Source organism: Furipterus horrens, unplaced genomic scaffold, assembly GCF_987537825.1.
Source record: "Furipterus horrens unplaced genomic scaffold, mFurHor1.1.pri manual_scaffold_4, whole genome shotgun sequence".
NCBI lineage: Eukaryota > Metazoa > Chordata > Mammalia > Chiroptera > Furipteridae > Furipterus > Furipterus horrens.
This window is the reverse complement of record NW_028327174.1, coordinates 39,519,522-39,547,144: the sequence shown is the minus strand read 5'-3', so window position 1 is coordinate 39,547,144 and position 27,623 is coordinate 39,519,522. Positions and strand designations below refer to the sequence as shown.

The 27,623-nt window shown below is 41.0% G+C and overlaps 1 protein-coding gene across 4 annotated transcripts in view; it reads left to right on the top strand.

Annotated features, from left to right (window-relative positions):
* DENND5B (DENN domain containing 5B) overlaps nt 1-27,623 on the top strand; it is a 170,637-nt gene that overhangs the window by 116,948 nt on the left and 26,066 nt on the right. For 2 of the 4 annotated variants that reach the window (XM_090272983.1, XM_090272985.1), the window contains exons 8-12: nt 7,073-7,166; nt 7,982-8,092; nt 11,130-11,261; nt 12,477-12,629; nt 13,517-13,595. In XM_090272983.1, the coding sequence (XP_090129109.1) occupies nt 7,073-7,166; nt 7,982-8,092; nt 11,130-11,261; nt 12,477-12,629; nt 13,517-13,595 (569 nt within the window). The remainder of the gene's footprint in view (nt 1-7,072; nt 7,167-7,981; nt 8,093-11,129; nt 11,262-12,476; nt 12,630-13,516; nt 13,596-27,623) is intronic. The other 2 variants (XM_090272984.1, XM_090272986.1) reach the window with 1 other exon arrangement.

The following is a 27,623-nucleotide window of genomic DNA, read 5'->3' as shown; positions in this document are numbered from 1 at the left end:
ATCTGATGAACTCCTTCAGTTTTACTTTGTCCTGGAAGCACTTTCTCTGCCCTTCTATTCTGAATGACAGCTTTGCTGGATAGAGTACATGGTTGTAGGTTTTTGCTTTGCATTACTGTGAATATTTCTTGCCAGTCCCTTCTTGCTTGCAGAATTTCTTTTGAGAAATCAGCTGACAGTCTTATTGGGATGCCCTTGCACATAATTCTCTTCTTCTGTCTTGCTGCTTTTAAGATTCTCTCTCTTTAATTTTTGATATTTTGATTATAATGTGTCTTGGTGTGGTTCTCCCTGGGTCCAGTTGTTTTGGAACTCTCTGTGCTTCCTGGACTTGTAAGTTTATTTCCTTCCCCAAGTTAGGGAAGTTCTGCTTCATTATTTTTTCCCATAATTTTTCAATTTCTAGTTCTTCTTCACCTTCTGGCAATCCTATGATTCGGATGTTGGCCCGCTTATAGCTGTCCAATAAGTTTCTGAGCCTCTCCTCATTTTCCTCACTTCTCTTTTCCTCTTTCTGCACTGGTTGACTGTTCCTTCCCCATGTTCCGATTTGTTGATTTGTTCCCTGGTTTCTTGCCCTCACCACTAGTTTTGTATGTGTTTTTGTTCATTTCAGCAGGACTAGCCTTCATTCCTTCCCCATCTTGTTTAAGATCTGCTGTTAGGTCTGTAAGCGCTTTTATAAGCAAAGCTCTGAACTGTGCCTCCGAAAGATTTTCTATCTGCTGCTTCGTTAGATTAGAAATTTGCTGTCTGGTCATCTGCGTCACTGGGATCTCTATCATGATCTGTGCCATCCTGAACAGTTTTGTGTTTACCTTTACTTCCTGGGCAGGACTGTCACACCTCTTACACTATAGCGGGGGGAGCCCTATGCAATCGTCACAACCGGGCGTTTTCTGCGGGGGTGGGGGTCCAAGATGAATTCCTTCCGTTCAATCTCCGCTGAGAGACCGGGAGCCTCCTTCTCCATCCCCACCCCCACCGGGCCTCACAGTCCAAGGCAATGAGGGTCTGCCTTCCCCGGCTTTGGAATCGTGAGCTGACGGGTCTGGTCTGCAGCTGGGGGTGCTCCCCAGGTGCTTCTCACCTCCCCTTAAATACTGGTGTCTGCGCTTACCACCGTTCTGCCACCGTCACTGCTGCTGCCGCAGACAGCACAGCTTGACCTCTCCTCCCTGGCTTCGCCCCTCCTACCTGTCCGGACGAGCACCACTTCTTTATAACTTCATACGTTGGACTTCCATTTAGTTTCTGGAACTTTTGGTTATTCCTGGTTTTGCGGTAGTTGTATTTCTTCTTAGTTGTGGAGGGAGACGGGGCATGTCAGTCTAGGCCTCCATCTTGGCCAGAAGTCTCCTGTGTTTATGTTTGCTTCCGTGTCCCAGGTAGAGCTGTCACTCCTGTTACGTTGTAAGGGGCAGAGCCTTAGGGATTCATCAGTAACGGGCGACCTGTTTCACCACGCTGTGGTGCTGTATGCAGGAGAGGGGTCTGAGAAGGAACAATGTTGCTTGCCCAGCACTCGCCCCTTTTCCAGGCACTTCTCCCACTTCCGCACCGAACTGGCGCCCCTCTAGCTGCTACCCTGGCTGTCGTTCCCAGAGTGGGTGTGTCTGCGGACGTTCTAGGACCATGGGGGCCCTTTAAACAAGTGGACTCTGCTGAGACCGGCAGTTTCTGCCTCTGTCCCCACCCCCACTGGTTTGCACAGTCAAAAGCAATGAGGCTTGATTTTTCCCGGAGCTGGGACAGTGAGCTGCTCTGGGGAGGAGCTGGGAACGCTCCCCAGGTGTCCCTCCTGACTTTTTAAAACGTAACTGCACTTTCCACCAGCCTGCTGCTGTTGCCACTGCTGCCTCCACCACACTGTGTCCTCTCTGCCCCAGCTCTGCCCCTCCTACCTGTCTAGATGAGTATTTCTTGTTTACTGGACTTCCATGCACTTTGATTATCTGGAACTTCTGGTTGTTTCTAGTTTTGAGGTAGTTGTACTCCTTCTTAGTTGTGGAGGGAGACGCAGCATGTCTGTCTACGCCTCCTTCTTAGCTGGAAGTCTAAAAATCCCTGCTTTTAAGTAGGTGGAAAGAAAGAAAGAAACTTAATATGTAAAATAAGTAACTTGTCAGACAACGATAAAATTTGTGATGAAAAATAAAACAGGGAATGGAAGTAGGGAATGCTCAGGAGGGAATTTAAATTTAAATCCTACTGCCATATTTTCTTGCTTTTATCTTATATATAATCTCATAGATAGTTTCCCATTTCCACACAGAGCCCAAGCTTTATATTTTCAGGTAGATAATAGTCTGAAAGAAAAAAGATCTCAGAACTAACCGTAGGGTAAAGGGATTTATGACTATGCCCATGTAAATGGTTGATTCACTGTTAGAATTTAATATGCTACTTACAAGGCAAAAATAAATAAGCAATCTTTAGTGATTTAGCAAACACGATTGATTATCTTTGGTAAAATTATGCATAGTAAATGAGGTTTAGTCCTGGCTGGTGTGGCTCGGTGGACTGATCACCAGCCTGCGAACCAAAAGGTCATCTGTTCAATTCCCAGTCAGGGCACATGCCTGGGTTGTGGGCTGGGTCCCCAGTTGGGGTCATGCAAGAGGCAACCAATCGATGTTTCTTTCATTCCTCTATGTTTCTCTCCCCCTTTTTCTCCCTTCCCTTTCTCTAAAAATAAATAAATAAAAATATTTTTTTTAAATAAATGAATTTTAGTAATGCAAAGAATAAATTATTCGGTTGGTCACAATGTTCATTTGGTTTTTTTTCTATAAGATGCCTTTAGTAGTGCTTAGTTGTCCTTAACTTCATTCAAAACAATTTTGTTAGATTGTATTGTGACAGCTGTCATATCACTGTGCATTTTATAAAACTTATCAAATCGATGAATTGTTGTGTAGCCATTTTAATATTGAAGATGGAAGAAAATATTCAACATTTTTGGCATATGATGTTTTCTTGTTTCAAGAAAGGTAAAAATGCAACTGGAATGCAAAAATATCTGAGAGTGTATGGAGAAGGTGCTGTGACTCATCAAATGTGTCAAAGGTGGTTTGCAAAGTTTTCTTGCTGGGCAATGCTCCACGGTCGGTCGGGTAGACCAGTTGAAGTTGAAAGCAATCAATGTTATATCACACGGGAGATAGCCTACATACTCAAAATATCTGAATCAATAAAGTTACTGGTAGAAGTGAAAACTGTGCCTTGCTTTATGGAAAAAACTAAACAGACTTTTTGGCCGGCCCTATAATTACTTAATCAGACCAGAAATATATGGATTTCATAGTAGTTTTCTTAAGTAGGTGCTCATTTACCTGTTTGTTTGTTTGTTTTTAAACTTTTTATGTAACATAGCATTTTATTTTATTATTTTTATTTATTTTCTTAATCCTCACCCGAGGACATGCCCATTTTACAGAGAATGGAAGGGGGAGAGAGAGAAACGTCCCTTGGTTGCCTCCCTTACATGACCTGACTGGGACTCAAACCCCCAACCTTTTTGGTGTACAGGGCAACACTCCAACCAACTGAGCCACCCGGCCAGGCACTCATTTACCTGTTTTGAAATAAAATTAAATAGGGCATTTTCGTCCCACAGAGCGAATAGTAAGATGCAAGTTTTATTTTGTAAGTTAATATTTATCCTTTTCATTACCTAAAGTTGTTTCTTCTTTGGCTGCTAAGGGAAATGCTCTGCCCTTTATATTATCCTTTTTTTATTATATAAATTCTTTATCTGATGTTTATATCCTATTTCATATTTTTACTATCTATTTGAACCACCCTACCCAGGAGCCCTAGTTTTTTTAAACCCTGAACAAATTTTACTCTGTTACACTGACTGTTTACTTTTTGCTACAGGGCTTTTTCCAAGGATTCCAGGTCAAAAATCTATACCCAGGTCTTTATACATTTTTTTTTTGTTACTTATATTTTGCTCTTCCCCTTTATTTATGATGTAACTTTATCAGCTGCTATTATATTCTGCTTCAGAGCTATTAAAGAAAAAGTATTCATGACACTTGTTGAAGATGGTAAGACAGACTTTGTTCAAGGCCATGGTGAAAGGGACCACCACATGGGGTTTTGCAGTTGGAAAGAGAGATTGGACTCAACTCCAAATATCATATATGATGGGCAAGGAGGAATGTATAACTAAGAAGCAGAGTAGGAGTCAGTGGATGGATGATTACGAAGAGGAAACCTTAGGGGAAGGGGAGGCTTTTAACTAAACTGACCTAACAGGACTTGCTGAAGACTGGCCAGGGTGATTAGGCATTCCCCGGGCGGGTGGGGAAGGATGAGGAGCCAGATCAGATAGAGCTCAGGTAGCCTGAGGGTGGGGGGTTTCTTCTAAACTGACTTAGCAGGGTTCTTACTAACGCTGCAGTTTATAAGGAAGTGCACAGGTGGGCCTAGGAGAAGGTTCAGGAGCCTGATTGTAGATTAGTCGAGCAAAAAATCTTTGTCAGTGTCTTACTATTTTTTTCTGGATCTTCCTTTTCAATTTCCCCATTAAAAAAAAAAAATATCCTTTCTACAGACTAATACATTGATCCTTTGCTTAAGCAACATTTCCCAAGATTCCACTTGAGAGGTCAGTCACTAGATCTTTGCACTTTTTTTTCTTGATATGTAAACCTATCTATATACTTTAAAACAAAACAAAACAAAAAACTATTTTAAAAGACGCTACTGCTACCTTTCTTGTTACCATTCTTATTATAATTATTTGTGTTCCTCTAGCAGACTGAAATGAGATAATTTAGAAGCTTGAAATCAGAGGCATGCATAAATTATTTAGTAGGAAACAGAAGAAGCAGCATTCCTGTTTTATTACAGTCAAGATCTGGGAAATTTTTAAAAAGTTTAATATAAAATAAAACATATTATTCAAAATGTTTGAATATTGAAAAGTGGTAGGGTAAATTTTAACATCACTCATAACACCATCATCATGAGATGTTAACAGTTGGTGGGTTTTTTCCCATCACATGGATCCCGTGTGTGTGCATGTGTGCATGTTCACACTTCCTTTTTTTTTTTTTTTTAATAAAATTAGAGTATTGTTTATACAGTGTTGTATCTTGCTTTTTCATTCATTATTGTATCAGGAGCACTCTCCCATATTATTAATCTTCTTAGAAACTTGATTTTTTTTAATGATTATGTGATATTTCATTGTATAGCACCCCCTACTGTTGAACAGTTAGGTTATTTAGAGCACATTGACTTAGTAACTGTTGGATCTAAGAGCTGCAGTTAATTCAAAACCTTTTTGAAAAAAGTATGCATTCAGCATGCTTTGGAGTGAAAGATCTATCCTAATTTCAGGATCATTTAAAAGCCGGAATGTGTCATGGAATAAAGGAAACACAGATTTGTTACTGCATATGTGCTATGATGAACATCTGTAAACCTAAATGTTTGCATCTGTGACTTTTAAAAAGATTTTATTTATTTTTAGAACGAGAGGAAGGGAAGGAGGCAGAGAGGGAGAGAAACATCAATATGAGAGAGAAACATTGATCAGTTGCCTCTTGCACATGCCCCATGCAAGACTGGGAACTGAACCCACAACCCAGGCATATACCTGGACCAGGAATCAAAACTGGCAATCTTTTGTTTGTAGGAAGACTCCCAACTGAATGAGCCACACAGGCCAGGGGAGCATCTGTAATTATATTTTTAGGGTGTATTTATAGGAGGGTCAGGTGACGTAGTAGATTCTGCCAATAAAGTGCCTGACAGACATGATACAAGCTCTTTGAGAGTATATTAGAGAGGATTTTATATAAAGTGGTGATAAGTAACAATAACAAACTATGATAAGTAGTACTACAATTCGGAAGTATAAAACAGGTAGCTAATTTTGATTTGGAAGAATCATAGAACACTTTGTGTGTGCCATCTAAGCTATTTGAAAGATTAATAGAAGTTGGGAGAAAACATCATGAACAAAGGCTCAAATGTGAGAGCTTATCTCATTGGAAATACTGAGGCAGTTGAAAGTAGCTGGAGTTTTAAGGTAGATGGAGTGATCAGCAGTAGTAACTGTAGTGAGAGTTTGAATAAGCTAAGAATTGAATGAATAACAGCCATTGCATATGGCAGGGAGGGTTATCAGTGGCTTCATCAAGAGCATTTTCGTGGGAAGAAGCTGATTTGAGATGAACTAAAGATCTAAAGGTAAATAAGTAGAGGCCTTACCTCTAAACTTTCACTTTAAGAGTTTTTACATGAGAGAGTACAGAAAGAGATTTAAACATAATTATGGAAGGTCAAGAGAGCTACCAGGATGCCTGTAAGATGAGAAGAAATATTCAGTTGGGAAAGAAAAATTGGAAAGACAGCAAAGGAGAAAGGAGGTGACCAATAAAGCAGGTTGAATAAGGCAAGAGACTTGGTCAGGGTTACAGGTGGAATAAATGGTTTTGAACCATGGCCAATATATTTTACACTTTGGGATTAGAAGAATGACGAGGTGTGTGTGTGTGTGTGTGTCATTAAACAGAGGGCAATAGGAAAGAGGCAAGGTAGGTCATCAGATGAGGGGGGGTACTTGAAGTTGAGTGAAAGATACGGAATACGTAGTCCTTGAGGGAATTGGGGGAGATTTGATAAAGGGCAGGTAAAGAGATCCATGGGTAGTACTGAGGAAAACGAAATCAAGAACTAACCTACGTGAGTAGGAGAATAAGGTAGTGCGAGGCTGGTATCCGCCCAGGGTGTGGGGCTCTGTTGGACAGCAAGATAGAAAGGAGAGGATCATCACAGAAAAGACAGGATGCTTTTTTTCACCTCAGTTTTAAAGAGAAGTATTTACTGTGGTGATGATTACATATGTCTGAATGTATTAAACACCATTGAATTACGTGCTTTAAGTGGGTGACTGTAAATTATATCTCAATAAAGCTGTTATCTATTTAATAAAGAAAAATGAGTATTAGCAGTCTTTTGGTTTGAACAGTTCATTTTATTTTAAAGGTAAGTGACTGGAGCAGTTTTTTTGTTATTGTTTGTTTTCATCTACACTTTCTGTTTTTTTCAGTCGCTGGGTGAGTCGGAGTGCCAACACACAGCGCAGGAAAGAGCGCCTTCGCCAGCACCCGGACCACGTGGGCCTGGACAACGACGTGCGGGAGGTATGTGCGGCCTTCCTAGGATGCCCTGATTCAGGAGCCACCCACTAGGCTCACTCGGCCCAGCAGGTGTCGTGGTGTAGGTCCTTCCCCATTCTTTTTAAAGAACAGTTCCATTATATTTTAAAATAGTAATCCTTTTGTACTGACTTACAGCAGAAAGCACCTTTTATTTTCCATTTTTGTAATTTCAGTACCTCTAAAAAAAGCCTTTAGAACAAGTCTTCCTGTGTATCGCAATGCAAGGCCAAGTTTAAGATGAATTTTTGGTCAATATGTCTCCAGTAGGGAAAAAAATTTACAAGGAGCATAGATATTATTTCAAGCATAATTTAAAGTTAGTAAGTAAAGATATATTTGCCTATTTTTTGTCTTTGTCTTGCTGAAACCATTTTATAAGTTTCTTAAAGTTATTTTTAAATTAAGATCCCTTGCTTTATTTGTACTACTTGAAAATAAAACTGTAATTATGTTTGAATAATTTTAAATAAGTTGATTATTTCTTGTGATCAAAAGAAAAATGCAGTCAGAACATTTGTTAACTATTTTCTAAACTCAGATGTGTAGAAATAAAGCAGGAAACATCATTCCAAATGTATATTACTTTTTGTTGATGTGTTCTTACCCGTATGACTTTGAATATTTCCTTAAGAACTGAAGCATAAGCTATCTGGTGCGTCTCTTTGTGCTACCGTATTTTCTTCTCTCCTTTTTCTTTTGCTGTGACTTTATCATATGCATGCTTGTTTTGCTTGTCTCTTTCTCCCATATCCTGTTCTTTTTTGCTTTTCTGTCGTTGGCATTCTTCGTCCTCTTAGCCTTCCGGGGAGCTTTTGGTCTGTCAGAACTCCATGGCATTCTGGGAGTGGGATCAGGGTCCACCTCCTCCTGCACGACTTCCCAAAAAATCCTTCTCTGAGTGCTGCCTGGTATGTTCTTTTCCTGAAAGTGCTTTGCAGATGTTCCCAACTCTTGTCTTTGGTGTTCCTTGAATTATCCACATGTGTGAGTGCACAGAGCTCTTGAATGCCTCACATCACCCCGTGACGTGAACTCACTGCGTCTTGTGTTTGGTACCTTTTCGTGGTGGTGTGCACTAACATGAATAATTCTATACTGTTGGCACATAAACGTGACCATTCCAATCCCTGATCAGTGGGATTGGTAGGGGGGTGGAGAACAGCTTTAGCAAATTATTTTTCTTCCAAAGGTATATATAATAAATATTCAAGCTCACTTTTATTTAAGCAATTTATAGAAGTGATTTATTTTTAATCAGCTTTTTGGTTAGGTTTTATCTCCACAGCATTTTAATTTACCCTTTCTGGTCTGTATTTTATGTGGTCAGAAAATTGGGTCATCAATATAAAATACTAATGCTAAGAGGAAACTTTGAGGTCATGTGTGTAACTTGACATGATTTCACTGAAGCCCAAGAGACTCGTTCAAAGTTAGATGGACATGCAAAGGCAGAGCCGGGCCTACAGCCCAGGACTCCTGACTTCCAGGCCTGTCCTCTGCATGCCAGGTCACACCAACAGCTGCTCCTGAGGGCAAGAGGACTGTTCCCATTATGATATTAGCATAAATTTACTTAACTTCGCAATGTTCTTCTCTTCACAAGCTCAGTGCCAGTTAGAACAGATTGTTTAATAGAAAACTCAAGAAGAACCTGTACTAAAAAGCTGTTAGTTTGGTGATTATTAATTAGAGGATGTATTTTCATAGGTATTTCCTAGTGGTTTGTTGCTTTTGGCTTTGACAGAAATGAAGAAGAACGTATTAGAAATCTGAGAAGAAAGCTAAGGTGACTTCCCTCTGTAGTGAAATGGCTTTATTATAAAAACATTCCTTGGGAAAGGTTTTTCTTCCATCTCCATTTTCATCTAAAAATATCCCTTTTCCTTTAGCTGCCCCAAAGAAAACCACATTTTTCCCATCACTAGGTTTTTCAGTAGACAGAGGCAGCCTCACTTCTTGCTGTGAGGAAGCGCCTGTGCGACCTTCAGTGTCCTTTCTGTGCGTGTCTGTGGAATGTTGCTCATGCTGTGGCTCCAGCAGAGGTGCTCAGACAGAGACTTTACACATGGCCCTGTGGAGTCCACTCTTGGCTGCTAACTCTCCCCGCCCCATGGGTATAGTGCTGGGTGCTCAGTATTTACAGCCACTCAAAGGACAGCCCATTCTGACGTGGTTTCATTTATGGAACAGAACATAAACTTTAAAGAGTGCTTAATTTTTAATCCAATTACTGAGTTTTTCTTCCTACCCTCTTGCCTGACCTCACTCTTTTTCTTCCAGGCAGTATTTCTTCCTAAGTGAAGTTTGGTCCTTAGCTCTTCTTGATAGTGAGTTTTGTAGTGCTTCTCTCTGTATTTGCACAAGGAATTGAGGATGGGGGAGAAGCAGAACCTTATTAACTCACCAGTTAGCATTTGTTTTACCAGCCTTTTATCTCTGATTTGTAATATTCCGAATAACATCAGTACAACCTGAAATAATAGGAATTGCAGATATAATTCTCACATAGGATCCCTGCCTCTACCTCAAGTTAGTTTTTATGACACTTCATTTCCTGCTTTTATTTGAAAACTAACCTTCAGGATATTTCAACAGACCTGTTTTAGTTTTCCTAGTAGCGGCAGTTGTCTCTCAGTCTCAATTTTCACCTCTTCGTTTAAGCGTCTAAAAAGGATTTGAAGCAGAAAGAGGTATATACACAAGTTTATGGGAACCAAATGCTTGTGGCATTTGTTTGATTTTGTCGGGAGGGTTGGGAAGTAGCAGTAAACTAATCAGTAGAATCCCTAATCAGTGGGGTTTTAAAAAAATTGTACCAGAATTGGCAGAGGGGAAATATATTAAATGTGCAAACTGCCTTTTATTTAAAGAATGCAAAGGATTTTACACATCTTCACTTACACTTTCAAATTCTCCCCTTCAGATAGCAAGATAGATTTCACATATGTGTCTGTGGGAGGGTATGCTGGCTTGCAGTCTCTCTCTCTCCAACAAACTGCTAGTTTTACTATATAATTTAGAGTAGTTATTCTCTAAAAATGGTTCTGCGATCCTTGGACTTTTGGGGATTCTGTTCTGTGGTCCTGATGCAAACATAGCCTGAATGAACTTTTGCAGGTGGCATAGAAAGGGACGGCAGTTGTCCTGCGCAGATCACATGTAGTGATATTTTTTTCCCCCGCAAAATTCACTAACCGAAGCTCCAGCTCAGTGCACTGGGTTCCCGTGCGGCCCTCTGAGCCATCACAAGTAATGGGATGTTTCCACTTTCTCTTGACTATAGAAGGCAAAGGAGGGATGTAGCAAATGTCACAGAAACAAGAGGCCTCCTGCATGTGGAGCACGTGATACTTTCAGAGTGACTTCAGAGCCTTTCTTGTGAAGTGGCTAGGCATGCTATATGCCCATTTTATGAAGAAGCAAATACACCTGAGGTCATACAATTAGTTGCACCCAGAGCTCCTGATTTTACTGTTGTGACATGAGTAGAGAAAAGAATTGGGTTGGGGGCAGTGCCCAAGAGGCTATAGGTATGTTAAGTCTCTTGATCTGTAGGGAGAGGTGTGGAGGAAACCAGTGATCCGACAATCACCGGGTTTCTACAGAACCTTGGATTTCTAATCCAGACACCAAAGTTTTTCATTCCAACCATGATCCTGACTAACCACCACCTTGGGTCTTCCTAATAAAAAGACTAAAGTAGATGAAATTCCAAATCATTTTGCATAAATTTTAACCTGGTGGGATTTCTGCACCCTTGTTTTCACAGGGGTTAACAGGGGGAGAGGGGGGCGGGGATAAATGTCTTCCACCCTTTGGCACGCTAAAACTTGAACTGCTATTGCACGTGTGCCCTTACATTGTTCCTGCACTGGTTTATTTGAGGTTGAATCAGTCAGAAGAATATCTGATGTTTATGCATTAAAAATACTCTTTGATTTTTAGAAATACATGCAAGAGGCCCGAAGTTTGGGAAAAAACCTGAGGCAGCCTAAATTGTCAGACCTGTCTCCTGCAGTGATTGCACAAACCAACTGGAAATTTGTAGAAGGCTTATTAAAGGAATGTAGAATGAAGGTACGTATTACGGGTGCAGGGAGACAGTGTGCATTCATGTTCACTCCACGTGTGAGGCTGAGATGACCAGAGGTAACTCCCGTTGGAGCCTGTAGCTTCCCTAGAAGAAAAATGTACCAGGGCCTAAATCCTGAGTGCTTTTCCTCTGCGGTCATGAACCTCCATGGGTTCTCTGTTGCCCACAGAATCAGTGACATGGGAACACTGCGCAGTTTTTGTCCCCTTTCCAGCGATTGCTGTCCCCCCCTCCAACATGAACAGATATTAAGCCAAGTCAGATGTGTCACGTATGTCATCTTATGCAAAAAGCAGCACATTTTTTGTGCATATCTGTATGTGTCTGTGTGGAACTTTATCCATGCCCATATGTGTGTGAGTGTATCCATAAGGAAGAAGATCTCAGCCATATTGTAGTGTGTATATTACACACTAATGTCCTCTCTGATATTTGTGTTATCAGAGGTAGCAGTACAAATCGACAAATCTCAGAACATCATTTTATTCATTTATTTGACAGTCATTGCTTAAGGACCTTCTCGCTGTATTCCATAAATGCCCTATTTTTAGCATATGCAGACAATGCTGAATCATAGACAAGGTCCCTACCTAAAGAAACTAGATTCTCTCTCAGTTTACATTTTGTAAGAGCAGCTAAGACTGCTGTAAATAGCTTACCTGAAACTGATTTCCATTTCCTTTCCATTTTTTGGTGCATACTTGTGAGCAAACAAGAAATAAAAAAATGAAAGAAGGAAGAAACAAAAAGACCTGGTTCACTCACAAATTACAGTTCTGAAAAAATGTTAGAGCTGCTGGTTTGTATTGTGGTTTCTGCTTAAGTGCAAAAACTTTCATATGCTAAGATGTGGGGCAGTGGGGCTAGCTGTGGTGGCAAGGTAGGGTTTTCGATTCTGACAGCATATTTTCTAGGTCTGGCATAATTCCTCAACATTACTCAAGTTAGTAACCTGAAAATTGTCATTCATAAACACTTACTTGGGAACACTTTAGAATAGTATCATACTATCTCTTTAGTGACCCTCTATTTCTCTGACAAAATAGTAAAAGTATACATAATGTTACTCCAGTTAGTTGACCACATAGGTGATGACCGTTTTCCAAAGGTGACTAAAGATCTCCTGATCCAGCAATGGACTTGCTGAGTTTGGGCTTCACTGCTGGGATAACACTTGTGACCACACATGATGTTTTCAGACAAAACGCATGTTGGTGGAGAAGATGGGCCACGAAGCAGTGGAACTGGGCCATGGAGAAGCAAACATCACAGGCTTGGAGGAGAACACATTGATCGCCAGCCTCTGTGACCTCCTGGAAAGGATATGGAGCCACGGCTTGCAGGTCAAGCAGGTAACAGTCTCAGGAAGCCCTGGTGACAGGGCTGCTTAGGAGCCCTGTCAGGAAACGTACCAAGGAGGATAGGATATCAGAAAAATTGAAGGGAATGTCTCTTTGTCACAGGATGACTAGAAACGTGCCACAGGTATTTTAATGCCAGAAAAAGAACATATAACCCATGATTAGGAGGCAGTTTGGGGCTCTTTCCTGGTAAACAGGAAAGGGTGAAACAGTACATTCACTGCAGAGGCTGCGTCCCCTGTAGATTCTGTTAAGTGCTGCTTTTGTCACTGTCCAGCAAAAAAGTCTATTAGGTAGAATTAACAGTTGTTTATCATTTTAAGTTATCTAGTTACTCGGGATGGAAAAATTCAAATGGCTTCTTTGCTTTTGTCTCTCTCACCTCTTTCTGTTTTTTTTTCTAGTGGGTGCATATTTCCTCTTTCCCTTTTCTCTTTCTCCTCTTGCCCCAGTTTTCTTCCCTCATTGCATTTTATACATTCAAATGTATTTTGCATATGGATGTACACAAATGCATCCTGTGCTGCTAGAGCCTTTTAGTTCCATGGTTACTAGCATGGCTAGTGTAGGCAGCCCTAAATACATACAGCTCAGAAAGAACTAAACCAAAGGCAGAAATCTGTGTGCCTCCACTTCCGGCCTCTTGCTTAATAGCTGCTGTTCCCCAGGCTGTTTGTTGCCAGTCTTCTAGGTGAAGCAAAGAATGACCCTCGTTACACACAGAGTGACGTGCTCCAAATGTCACACACCTAAGGGATGGATGAGTGTGGTTCTCCAAACTTCAAAATGGCCATTTCAGTGTGTGGTTTTGATGAGAAATTATTTTCTGATGAATTCTTTGTTATAAAATAAAAAAATTTATATACCTTGTATTTCAGGGGAAGTCGGCTTTGTGGTCACATTTAATTCAGTTTCAGGACAGAGAAGAGAAACAAGAGCACCTTGCAGAGTCACCAGGTGAGAATTCATTGGTTTGATTGTTTCTATAGAAGTGGCAGCATTGGCCCATGTGATGACTCAATACCATATAGCTTTGTCTCTACCTCTCTCTCTCAAGCTGAAATTTACCCCATCTTGTCAGTAGCGAGGCAAAGTGGAAGGAGCAGTATTGTTTACTAGCTATGAGACCTGGGAAAAGTCACTTGACCCTTCCGATCTTCAGCTTCCTCATTCACAAAACAGGAAAGATAATAGTAGCTATTGCCGAGATTGTAATGTTGATCAAATGGAAAAAAAAACAATCAATTCCTGGCCATGACCCCTGTCCATGTGGAATTTTCTCCAAGGACTTCGGTTTCTTCCCACATCCCAAAGATGTGCATGTGAGGTGAATCATTGCATCTGAATTGTTCCAGTGTGAGTACGTGTGGTTGTGAGTGCACCTGCGATGGAAGGGTGTCCTGTCCAGTGTGGGTTCCAACCTTACCGCCTGAGCTACCAGGACAGGCTCCAGCCACCCATGACCCTGGACGAGAGTGAACAGATTGGAAAATCATCTTACTTGTTTTTATTAATCTTCCTGAAATGCTCACTGTATTTCAGTGTTTAATATAAGAAGTGTTTCGGGTCTTATTTAGAAGTTTGGTGATGTTTTTGTGACCGGAAATATGCTGTAGGTACTTAACTCTATAACCTGTGATAAAATGGGTTTTGTCGTACATGATTTTGCTTTATTAAAGTCGCAGTTTCTAAGAACTTGTCAATATTAAGTGAGGATTTACTGTATATATCTTATTCTCATCAGTATTGTGGTGAAGTGTATACTGGTTTTTTTTCTGAAAGAAGAGTTTCATAACCATCATTCATTTTCAGGGGGAAAAAACAACCCTGCATATATGTCTCCAAAATCTTCAGGAGTCAGATTTCTTCTTCAGTTTATAACAGGACATTATATGTTAGCAGTGTCATATACTTCTTTAGCTAATTAGAGTTATGTAAGGTCCTTAAATGTTCTACCTACTGTGTATTTTTCACAACAAGAAGCTTGATTTTCTTTATGTAAAACAGCCATCTGTATCACGAAAAGTAGAAGTAACAGTGGAAAGCCTAGTAGAGATAAAATGTTTTATACTGAATTTGGAAAACTATTCTAAAATTATGGATTTTCTTTAGACATTCAGAAGTGTACCAAAAAAAATTTAACTCATAAGCCAACCACCAGCTTAAGAAGTAAAGGATTGTAAACATGACTAAAGCAATCTATTTCCATCCGCCTTGCTGCTGCTGCTAGAGCACAACACTCTCCTAAATACGGTGTCTATTGTTGGACACCTAGTTTTTAAATGTGTCCAGGAAGCAGCTATGAATATGAATTTGATACTACGTTGCCCTAGAGCTTCTTCAAACAAAATGTTAAAGGTCTAATGTCTTACAATGTAACTATATTTATAGAGACTGAGATCAAGATCTGTTGAAAAAGTAAAAATGCATTGGCATGTGCTCTGAAACTGCCTTTAATACTTGTGTTCATAGAAAATGGTAGCTTTTCAGACCTTAAGACTGTAACCAAAGTAGTTTACCCTAATTAGAAAAATTAAGTTCCTAGGAAAAATATAGCCATTTTTAGGATGAAATGTTGGAAAACCAAGCTCAGTTATGGCAGGGAGGTGGGAGCCTTTGTTTGCCTTCGGTGCACGTGAGCTGTGTGAGAATGCCCAGCTGGTGGAGTCAGCAGCGCTGGGCAACACCAGCAGCCTCATGGCTTGGGCTTGTCAAATGTTGGGTGGTTGAGCTGAAGACCAGACACCCAGCTATTTCTTATAGCCTCAGTCAGTTCGTAGTGGGATCAGCAAAACTCTGAAGTCAAGGCTAAGAAATACTGACTTCTGGTCAAGATGGAGGCGTAAGGTAAACCTGCTTCACCTTCTTGTGCAACCACAGAGAGAATTGCAACCAAACCTCGAAACAAATAACACCCAGAACTGTCAGAAAGTCGAACCATATGGATGTCCAACAACCAAGGACTTAAAGGAGTCATATTCATCCAGATGGGTGAAAGGGGTGGAGATGCAGAGACGAGTGAAGAGGTGAGGAGACATAGTATGGCACAGAGAGGTGGCAGCAGTGGCAGCACGGGTGGCCTCACATTCACACATGGTGGATAAAAATCAGAAGGGATACCTTGGGAGCGAGCTATCCCAGGCCAGACCATACAGCCCCGGGTTCCAGCACTAGGAAGATAAATCCCCATAACTTTTGGATATAAAAACAAGTAGGGGTTGGGGCGGTGGAAGAAACTGTCAAGTTTTCAGGAGACTCCACTTAAAAGGGCCTGCACAATCTTAGAACATACTGAAACTCACCCACTCTGTGATTCAGTGCCCGGGCAACAGCTGGAAGGGTACCAGTTACATATGGAAAGTGGGTGAAGTCACTGGGAACAGGGCAAGTACTGGGCAAACCTCCAGAAGCCAGGTAGCAGCACTGTCCCCTCTCTGAACCCTCCCCCCACACAGAGCCACAAAGCACTGAAGTGAGTTGCCCCTCGCTGACAATTACCTAAGGCTCCACTCCACAAAATATACAAATGCCTTTTCTACAACAGGCGATGCTACTAAGAGGGAATCAAAGCAGCTCTACCTAATACACAGAAATAAACACAGGGAGGCTGCCAAATTGGAGAGACAAAGAAATATGCCCCAAATGAAAGAACAAAACCCCAGAAAAAGAACTAAATGAAATGGAGATAACCTATCAGGTGCGGAGTTCAAAACACTGGTGATAATTATGCTCAAAGAACTCAATGAGTACGACAACACCACTAAGTGGAATAAAGAAAAGTCTACAGTGAACCAACAGTGAAGGGGAGGAAGCTGGGATTCAACTCAATGATTTGGAACTTAAGGAAGAAACAAGCATTCAGCCACAACAGAAAGAAGAAAAAAGAATTTAAAAAACCAGGATAGTGTAAAAGGACTCTGAGACATCTCCAAATGTACCAACATCCAAATCATAGGGATGCCAGAAGGAGAAGAGGAAGAGCAAGAAATTGAAAACTTACTTGAAAAAAAAAAATGAAAGAAAACTTTCCTAATTTGGTGAAGGAAATAGACATACAAGTCCAGGAAGCACAGAGAGTCCCAAACAAGTTGGACCCAAAGAGGATCACACCAAGACACATCATAATTAAAATGCCAAAAGATAAAGAGAGAATCTTAAAAGCAGCAAGAGAAGAGAGTTACCTACAAAGGAATTTCCATAAGACTATCATCTGATTTCTCAAAAGAAACTTTGCAGGCAAGAAGGGGCTGGCAAGAAGTATTCAAAGTGATAAAAAGCAAGGACCTGCCACCAAGATTACTCTATCCAGCAAAGCTATCATTTAGAATGAAAGGGCAGATAAAGTGCTTCCCAGACAAGGTAAAGCTAAAGGAGTTCATCATCACCAAGCCATTATTATATGAAATGTTAAAGGGACTTACTTATTTAAGAAAAAGAAGACCAAAACTATGAACATTAAAATGGCAACAAACTCACAACTATCAACAATCGAATCTCAAAAAACAAACTATGCAAGCAGCCAAAACAAGAACAGAATCAGATATGGAGATCATCTGGAGGGTTATCAGCTGGGAGGGAGAAGAAGAAGAAATGGGGAAATGGTGCCTGAATTAAGTAGCATAATTGGTAGGTACAAAATAGACAGGGGGATGTTAAGAATATTATAGGAAATGGAGAAGCCAAAAATGTATATGCTCGACCCATGGACATGAACTAAGGGAGGGATTGCTGGAGGGAAGGGGCATACCGGGTGGATGAGGGAAGTGGGGGAAATTGTGACAAGTTTCGTTTCGTTTCGGCAGCCGTCCGTCTCGAGAGACGATGGTGTAGCTTCTTAAGAGTCTATCTGCACCGCCGAGAATGGCTGTGCAGTCCGACTCGGGAGTGACACGGTATCTGTCTCCTCCCGTGTTGAATCGACATCTTGCGATGACGCTGGAGTGTCCTCTCCAGTGAAGCTGAAGCTACAGAGCCTGGGCAGGGTGATATGGAGGGTCTGCTGTTGCCCATGCAGCAGACCCCCCCTCTCTTCGCAGCTGAAGGGTCCAAGGGAAAGACGGAGTCAATATAGCTTGGCTTCAGGTGCGCCGCAGGAGTTGCCGGTGTTGACTACAATGTCAAACCGCCTTAGGGACTCCGGCTCCGGATTTTCTGTCGGGGTTTACTCCCTTAGCATTTCCCCTGAAGAGGTATGCCGCAAGGCAGCGGAGGTTTTTTGGAATCAGAGTTTTCCTTCTCTGATGTGCCCTGACTGGAGGATTGAACCAGCGACACTTAGCTCGCAGGCCGACTCTCAATCCACTGAGCCAAACCAACCAGGGTGGTCAGGTCTGTACTGCCAATGAAATTATTTGACCATGTCCAGGTGTCTCTTGATATAAATTGAACTAGAATTTTTCTCAATATGTTACTTACTATCACTATATGTAGGCATATAATTGAATTACTTTTATTTCTCTTTTAACTAATAGATATGTTAAATTCTCATAAAGTTGAATGAAAGCATCATATATGTAATCCTTAAGGTCGTTGTCGGCAGCCGTCCGTCTCGAGAGACGATGATGTAGCTTCTTAAGAGTCTATCTGCACCGCCGAGAATGGTTGTGCAGTCCGACTCGGGAGTGACACGGTATCTGTCTCCTCCCATGTTGAATCGACATCTTGTGATGACGCTGGAGTGTCCTCTCCAGTGAAGCTGAAGCTACAGAGCCTCGAGAGACGATGGTGTAGCTTCTTAAGAGTCTATCTGCACCGCCGAGAATGGCTGTGCAGTCCGACTCGGGAGTGACACGGTATCAGTCTCCTCCCGTGTTGAATCGACATCTTGCGATGACGCTGGAGTGTCCTCTCCAGTGAAGCTGAAGCTACAGAGCCTGGGCAGGGTGATATGGAGGGTCTGCTGTTGCCCATGCAGCAGACCCCCCCTCTCTTCGCAGCTGAAGGATCCAAGGGAAAGACGGAGTCAATACAGCTTGGCTTCAGGTGCGCCGCAGGAGTTGCCGGTGTTGACTACAACGTCAAACCGCCTTAGGGACTCCGGCTCCGGATTTTCTGTCGGGGTTTACTCCCTTAGCCTTTCCCCTGAAGAGGTATGCCGCAAGGCAGCGGAGGTTTTTTGGAATCAGAGTTTTCCTTCTCTGATGTGCCCTGACTGGAAGATCGAACCAGCGACACTTAGCTCGCAGGCCGACGCTCAATCCACTGAGCCAAACCAGCCAGGGTGAGTGTGACAAGTATAATAGCATAATCAATAAAATATATTTTTTAAAAAAGAATAGGTAGGATTTTGTAAATTGTAAGGGGACCTGGGATGAACATGGCACACCTAGGCAAGAAAACCATGTGATGATGAGCTGAGGCTGTGTTAGAGAACAGGAAGAAGACGTTGAAGCTAGTCTAATACTTGATGCTAAATAAATACTTGTTAGTTGTTACTGATTGGTGCATTAAAATGTTATATATAGAAAAAATATTTAAAAGGCTAAGAAATACCCAATGTGTCAAAACCCCATGCAGTCACTGTGCTGCCCTGTCAAGTGTTATAGGGCTAATAAAAATGAACATAAGCTAAATATTTTACTGACCCTCAATAAGATAAATATAAGCCATGCAGCTTTTGAAGTAAAATTATTTTCTGTTTGGAGAGATGGATTTTATAAATATTGCTCTAACATTTTTGATGATTCAGCCCATGAAATTAGGATTTTGAAATATGATAATGTGAAATATATATAAAAACATCAGTTTAAGAATAAGATATTTCATTTTTGAGAAACTGTTCTAATTATACAAAAATGAGCAGTTCATTGACTTTTCTGCTTTTAAGTCTGGGTGGTTTGTTTTGTTTTGTTTTTCAAAAGAACACTTTCTGTTTGCCAACTGTTAAGCTTCCTAATTAATGGCAGTAAACAGACTGCATTTTCACATTAAGGAAAGATCCTCCAAGTTCTTAGAGAGTCTCAGTGGGTTTGAACACTGGTCTTACAAACATGGAGCCAGGATGAGACCAGATGACAGATCATTCCTGTTCTTTTAGGAACAGCATTGTCAGGAGTCAGAGGCATTTTGGGGGTGGCAAAAGAATGGAAAAGGTCTGTCTCAGCAAGAGGACCATAGCAGGGTAGACTATCTTAATTTTTTTAATACACTTTATATTTCAGAGTAGTTTCTGGCTCATAGCAATTATGAGCAGAAGATACAGAGACTTCCTATATACCCTATGCTCCCAATGAATAGCCTCCCCCGTTATCCACATCTCCCACCAAAGTGGTACATTACTTCCTCTTCCTTTTTTTTTTTTTTTTTTGAGAGAGAGAGAGAGAAGGGAAGGGAGGGAGAAAGAGAGGGAGAGAAACATCAACTGGTTGCCTTCCATACGTGCCCATACCAGGATACAAACTCACAACCCAGGCATGTGCCCTGACCAGGAATCAAACTGGCAGCTTTTCAGAATATAGGACAATGCCCAACCCACTGAGCCACAACACCAGGACAAAGTAGTACATTTCTTACAACTGATGAATGTACATTGATACCTCATCACCCAAAGTTCATAGTTTACATTAGGTTTCACTCTTGGTGTTGAACTATGAGTTTAGACAGACGTATAATGGCATGACCATTGTAGTAACATTCAGAGTAGTTTCTCTGCCCTAAAAAAACCTCTGTGCTCTGCCTCTTCCTCCCTTCCTCTTTAACTCCTGGCAACCACTGACCTTTTTACTGTCTCCATGGTTTTCCCTTATCCAGAAGGCCATATAGTATACAACCTTTTCAGATTGGCTTCTTGCACTTTGTAATATGCATTTGTTCCCTCCATGTCTTTTAGACAGTCTTAATTTTGACCTAGTCAAATTTTGACCAAGTCCCTGCACATTGTAGCTTGAAGTCCTGCTACAGAGAAAGGATCTCAGAATGTAATTCATCCTAAGAAAGGATACTGTTCTTGACATATTGCTCAAAGTTTCTACTTTAAAAAATGTTAGCCAGTTTAGACATACGTGTTGTTCTTATGCCTCGGCGTCCTCAGACAAGGGTCCACTAAATTTTAAATGTATTTTTAAATCAATTGGCAAGGGGCAGGGTAGGATGCAGAAAAAGGTGGAAATACTGCTTTGAAGTGGTTATTCTGTGTCTAGCCCAAGAAGTTTGAGTCACTCTTCAATCATCTGATCTTCATCAAAAGTTTTCTGTCAATTACTTACCTCCCTATAGACTGTAGATGACTCTATAAAAATAATACACAGCCTCTGCCCTCTGCACACTTGCTGCCTGTGCATCAGCATTGATTCAGGGAGATACACAAAGGGAATTCCTGTAGCTAAGTGTTAATCCATAAAGGTTTTATTGAAGGAGAAAGTGGCCTATTGCATTTAAGTATATTGAATTAATAGTAATGGGGGTATACATTGAAATAGTTTATGAATTTCTCTTCTGGAGTAGACTCTATGGAAACCTTAGATTTTAGATCTGTAGATTAGAAGTATGGCTTTCCTTTTTAACTTTTATCTGCTTTCTGCTCACAGCCTTCTAAACTCTTTCCTCCAAAGTTACTAGTAAACTATTGTTTTAGTTTTCTGAAGATACTGTAATAAAGTACCACAAACTGGGTTGCTCAAATTACAGAAGTGTGTTGTCTCGCACAATTCTGGAGGCTAGAAGTCCAAACTCAAGGGGTCAGCAGGGGTGGTTCCTTCTGAGGGTCTTAAAGGAGAACCTGTGCCATGCCTCTCCCCTAGTGTCTGGTAGTCTCAAGAATTGCATGGCCAGGAGATGGCATTCTCCCTGTGTCTTCACATGTCCTTTTCTCCACAATTGTCTGTCTGTTCCCAAATATCCCCTCCTCATAAGGACATGAGTCACATTGGATTAGGGCCCATCCAAATGACCTCATCTTAACTTGATCATCTACAAAGACCGTATTTCCAAGAAGTTTGGATCCATAGGTACTGGCGCTTAGGACTTCAGCATCCTCTTGGGGGACATAATTAAAACCATAACAACTACTATTTTTTACTGAAAGGCCATCATCCAACTATCCTATTAGCAGATTATTCAGAAATCTCTGTCTCCAGCCCTAGTTCCTAGACATCCATTTTGGTGGCCCCTCTGGACCTCAGACCCAACATGTCCTAAATCCACCTCATCATCTCAGTACCTCTCCTTCCTGTTCCTGTCAGGCTTTCTCTCTCCATCTTATTTAAAGGCATCAGCACCCTTCTCTCTGTTGAGTTTAGAAGCTAGAAAATCAGCTGTAATGTAACAGAAGCCCACTGGACATGCGGTCAGGATACTCTTCCCCTTAATGTCTTTGAGCCTCAGTTTCTTCATCTACAAAATTAAGATTAAACATTTCAAAGGAGCTGACTGGTGTGGCTCAGTTGGATTGAGCACTGATCTGTAAACCAGGGGGTTGCTGGTTCGATTCCCAGTTGTGGCTCATGCCTGGGTTGTGGGCCAGGTCCCTTGGTTGGGGGGTGTGAGAGTCGGCCACACATTGGTGTTTCTCTCCCTCTTGTTCTCCCTCCCTTCCTCTCTCTCTAAAAATAAATACAATCCTAAAAATTTTTTTCAAAGGAAAGTTATAATTAGATAGTATAATATATATTCAGATATTTTATATCCATATTTAGTATTGTTTTTGACTCTTGAGTCTTGCTTACCCTTTATATCTGGTCATTACTGAGTACTGTGTTTTCTGCTTCTGCCTATGTCTCCTCTTAGTTCTCACTGGCTGTCACTGACCTAGTTCATCCACTGGTCTTTGGAATAACTTCTAGCTCATCCATCATTTCTTGTACACCATCACACTATCACTCTTAATTAATAACCGAAACGTACTTAGGAGCATATCGTGTCTTCTTTTTCAGACCTCTCCCCCCTCTTTAGGATTTCTGTAAATTTCTAACTTGTCTTTTAAGGTTGTGCCATCTGGCCCTAAATAGTCTCATCTTACTCAGTGAGTATTTGTTGAGCATGTATGTTGTGTGGGGCCTCTGCTAGGTCCTCTGGGTATTCTAAGAATAGGATATGACTGAGCCTCAAGAGGCATAATATGAGTAGTATCATAGGAGTAATGGTAAGTTTATGATAGATGTCCAGTTTTACAGGTCCTGTTAGAGAGAGGGAATGACACCTAATAGTGTACCTAGGGCAGAGAGAATATTCAGGAAAGATTTCACACAGAGACAAAATTAAAGCTAAAATTTATTTATTGAGGACTTATTTTGTGCCACGCACTATTCTAAGTGCTTTACATCTATTTGAATAAGGTAGTTACTGTTACTGTTCCCAATTTGCAGATGAGGAAACAGACCATAGAGAGTTTAAATCACTCACCCTATGTCAGTGAGCTGTTAAATTCTCTGTAGGGTTTGGAAATGCCATGTTCTTAACCATTGAGCTGTACTGCTCTCAATCTAAACTAACAAATAGGCTATAAACAAGAAGTATACTGAATGCTAAACAGATGCATGAAAGAGTACATTGCATGTTTAAGGAGCATTGATCAAAGAAGGGTGACTAGAATATAGGATCCCAAAGTAGGAGTCCCAGAACATGGGTGTTCTTATTGTGCATACTTTTTAAATGTCAAACTCCTCTTTATTAAGTCTGTCCCTTGTTCTCTGCTCTGGAGGCATGATTCCTTCTTATTGTCATGTCTCCCTCTTCCTGATTATGGTTTCATCTTCTTTCTCCGGCCTCATGATCTTTTTTTCCCTCTTAACCTATTTCTTACCACTCACATGGCCCTCTTTCATGCTGTCTAATTATCTGGAGTGTATTTTACTTTCTTTCCAAAAAGAGGGATGTGCGTTCACTAATAAGACACTTAAGTGCTGAGAGTCTCAGGCAGGAAGACTAACTCGGCACAGTTTTTCAAAGAGTTAGTCTTTCTGCCTGAGACTCAGCACTTATGAGTTATTAGTGAACGCACATCCCTCTTGGGTATCAAAATGAACCAGCATTTTCAGTGACCCATAGAAAACTCCCTCCCAAAACCACCTTAGCAAATGGCCTATTTACTACTCACCTGGTGTAAAAGGTCCTCAAAAGAACTGCATCTAGGCTGGTCTGGCCACATTTTCTTTGCTGTGGTGGCCCCATCAGTATTCATTTATACCTGCCAAGTGTCAGCCCAGCCTCTTCCACCAAGTGCCAAAACATGTAGGTGCTAGTACAACAAAATGTTCCCTGTCTTTGTTCACTGCCAGCGTCAAATAGATTGTGTTCCGATATATCCTAGCCCCCCAACGTAAGGTGGATCTAAAAACTGAGAAAATACAGACTTAGCATACACTACAGCAAAACTCTCACCCTAAATTCTAATGTTATCAGTGTATAGTGTCCCTTGAACAACATGGAGGCTAGGGGCACCAACCCCCATGTAGTCAAAAATCCACATGTAACTTGACTTACCCAAAACTCACTTACTAATAGATAAATAGCCTAGTGTTGACAGGAAGCCTTACCAGTTACAAAAACAGTCAATTAACACATATTTGGCATGCTATATGTATTATATACCATATTCTTACAATGAAGAATGCTAGAGAAAAGAAAATTTATTAGAAAATCATAAGAAAGAAAAAAATGCAGTTACAGTACTGTATTTATCAATACCTTAATTTGTCATCTGTTTACAAGATGAATCATCGATCTCTCGGTACCTACATCACTATTGTCTAATATGATACAAAACACTGTAGATATTAGACATATTACTAATACACTAGACATTACAAGTGAAAAGCAAATTCATATTTATTTACAGGTACTGATAACGAAGCAACAATATGATTGCTTTATGATAGCCTAATGTAATAAGTATGGTTGCTTCACAGGAGTAAGGAACTCTTCAAAAAATTTTCCAATCTATTTATTGGAGAAAATCCAAGTATAAGTAGACCCATGCAGTTCAAACCCATGTTGTTCACTGTATTTGCTAAGTGTGGTGTTGCAATTTTGTTTTCACTTGCAGATGGGAAAATAGAAATAAAGTGTAAAACGCCTCTTATAAGTGTTAGCTATTCAGGTTTTATAAGAGACTCATGGACATTGTATCTCTAAATGTTCATTTAGATTTTGCATGCTATACATACTGTAGTTTGGATTCTGAACTTCTTTTAATTTTTTATTGACTATGCTATTACAGTTGCCCTGATTTTTTCCCCTTTTGCCCCCCTCTGCCCAGCACTGCCCACTCTCTCAGGCAGTCCTGCCACCATTGTTCATGTCCATTGGTAAAGCATATAAGTTTTTTGGCTACTCTATTTCCTATACTGTACTTTACATCCCCATGGCTATTCTGTAACTACTTATTTGTATTTCATAATCCCCTCACCTCTTCACCCATTCCCCTATACCTCCTCCCATCTGGCAACTATCAAAATGCTCTCTGTATCTATGATTCTGTCTCTGTTCTTGTTTGCTTAGTTTGTTTTTTAGATTCAATTGTTGATATGTATTTATTGCCATTTTATTATTCATAGTTTTGATCTTTTTCTTAAATAAGTCCCTTTAACATTTCATATAATAAGGTTTGGTGATGATGAACTCCTTTAGTTTTTTCTTGTCTGGGAATCTCTTTATATGCCCTTCGATTCTAAATGATAGCTTTGCTGGGTAAAGCAATCTTGGGTATTTCCATGATTTTGAATATTTCTTGCCAATCCCTTCTAGCCTGCAAAGTTTCTTTTGAGAAATCAGCTGACACTCTTACAGGAACTCCCTTGTAGGTAACTAACTTCTTTTATCTTGCTGCTTTTAAGATTATCTCATTGTCTTTAACCTTTGGCATTTTGGGATGTGTCTTGAAGTGGACCTTTTTGCATCCATCTTGTTTGGCATTCTCTGTGCTTCCTGGACTTGTACGTCCATTTCCTTCACCAAATTAGGGATGTTTTCTTTCATTATTTTTTCAAACAGATTTCTAATTTCTTGCTCTTTCTCTTCTCCTTCTGGTACCCCTATGATGCAAATGTTGGACTTCTTGAAGTTGTCCCAGAGGCTGCTTTTACTATCCTCATTTTTGGGGGTTCTTTTCTCTTCTTGTTCTAATGGGTTGTTTTTTGCTTCCATATGTTCAAAATCATTGCTTTGATTCTTGACTTTATCTACTCTACTGTTGTTTCCCTGTAAATTCTTAATTTCAATTAGTGAATCCTTCATTTCTGACTGGAATTTGTATATGCTGTTGAGGTCCTCACTAAGTTCGTTGAGTGTCCTTATAACCAGTGTTTTGAATTCTGCATCTGATAGATTGCTTATCTCCATTTTGTTTAGCTCTTTCTTTGGAGTTTTGATCTGTTCTTTCATTTGGGCCATGTTTCTTTGTCTCCTCATTTTGGCAGCTTTCCTGTGTTTGTTTCTATGTATTATGTAGAGCTGCTTTGACTCCATGTTTTGGTGATCTGCCAACAGCAACCAAGTAGTGTGGCCTAATGTAGTAGGTGTCCTTTAGGGTCCAGTGGCACAGCCTCCCCTGTTATCCAAGCTGGGTACTCACAGTGTGCCCTTTGTGTGGGCTGAGTACACCCTCCTCTTGTAGTTGAGCCTTGGTTGCTGTTGGCAGATCAGTGGGAGCAATTTACCCAGGCCAGTCAGCTGCAAGGATTGACTGTGACCACTGACCACCAACCTTCACACTCTGTGGAGAATCCGCTATGCAGGGTCAGGGTGGTGGTGCTCCAATGTTGTCTATAGCTGTCCAATGGGTGCACTGGCCCTGGGGTTTCCCAGGTGATACAGGCCAAGGTCAGCCCCCACCTGTGTTTTTCCCGTGGCCACCATGCCTGAGCTATAAAGCAATGAGAAATGGCTGCTCCTTGTGCTGGGCTTGGAGATTCCCAAGTGAAGCCAAACTGTGAATCTAAGCTGTCTGCTGCTAGTGCTGGGCCTGGGTCTCACTGAGACCACCTATTGCTTGTTCGAGAAGATTTAGGAAGTTGTAAACAGGAGCCAAGACCAGCCATTCATTTGGAAAAGCAGCTTGGGTGGGCTTGTAAGTTGGATGGGGTGGAGTCTCTGGGGATCTCCACAGCAGGTCAAACAGTGTTAACCAGTTTGATGGAGTCTTAGGTATGGCACCAGCTTGCTGGCTCTGTGGCTCTGTTAGGGAAGGGTTTAGAAAAGGGACAATGGCTTCTGCTCACCTTAAGGTGAGACACCTCAGTTCTTCCCTGTATGCCACTGGTGTCTTTCAAGCTGCTACTCCAGTGCTGGAACTCGGGGTGAGTCTGAGTAGATGAGTCTGTGTATAGGTTCTTTAAGAGGAACTGCTTGGGCCTCCAGCTGATTTTCTTCCACTGACTCAATACCCTCTGGTTTTTGCAGCCAGAAGTTGTGGGGACTTATATTCCTTGCTCTGTAACCCTGGGCTGGGGGGCCTGGTGTGGGGCTAGAACTCCTTGCTCCTGAGACATCCCTCCCGAATTTTTATCCACTTCACATGGGTAAGGGATCATCCCATTCCATGACTGTTCCCCTCCTACCAGTCTGGATGGATGTGGTTTCTTTTAATTCTGTAGTTGTCCTACTTCCATTCAGCTCGATTTCTGACCATTCTAAGTGATGGTTGTTTTATATTTTGATTGTAACTTTGATGTGGTTGTTCGAAGAAGCTAGCCATGTTTACCTATGCTGCCATCTTGACCAGAAGTCTCTGGATTCTGAACTTGGAGGTAAAAACTTAGACTAAGAGCCCAAACTCTTAGTTTTCTTCTTAAACACTTCCACAGTACAGTAAATCCTCACTTAATAATTTTGATAGGTTCTCTGTGTTGAAGTGAAACAACATATAATGAAACCAGTGTTACCACAGGTTAATTGATAAAAACGAGTTGGGTTCCTCTGGCATCTCATCAGTGTTATAAAGAAATAATGCTATTTGAAGTCCTTCTATATAGGGAAATTGTGTGATTGCAATTCATGAGCCCAGAGACGATTCACATGCTCAGTGGCTTAATTTGTAGACAAGGTTTTTGT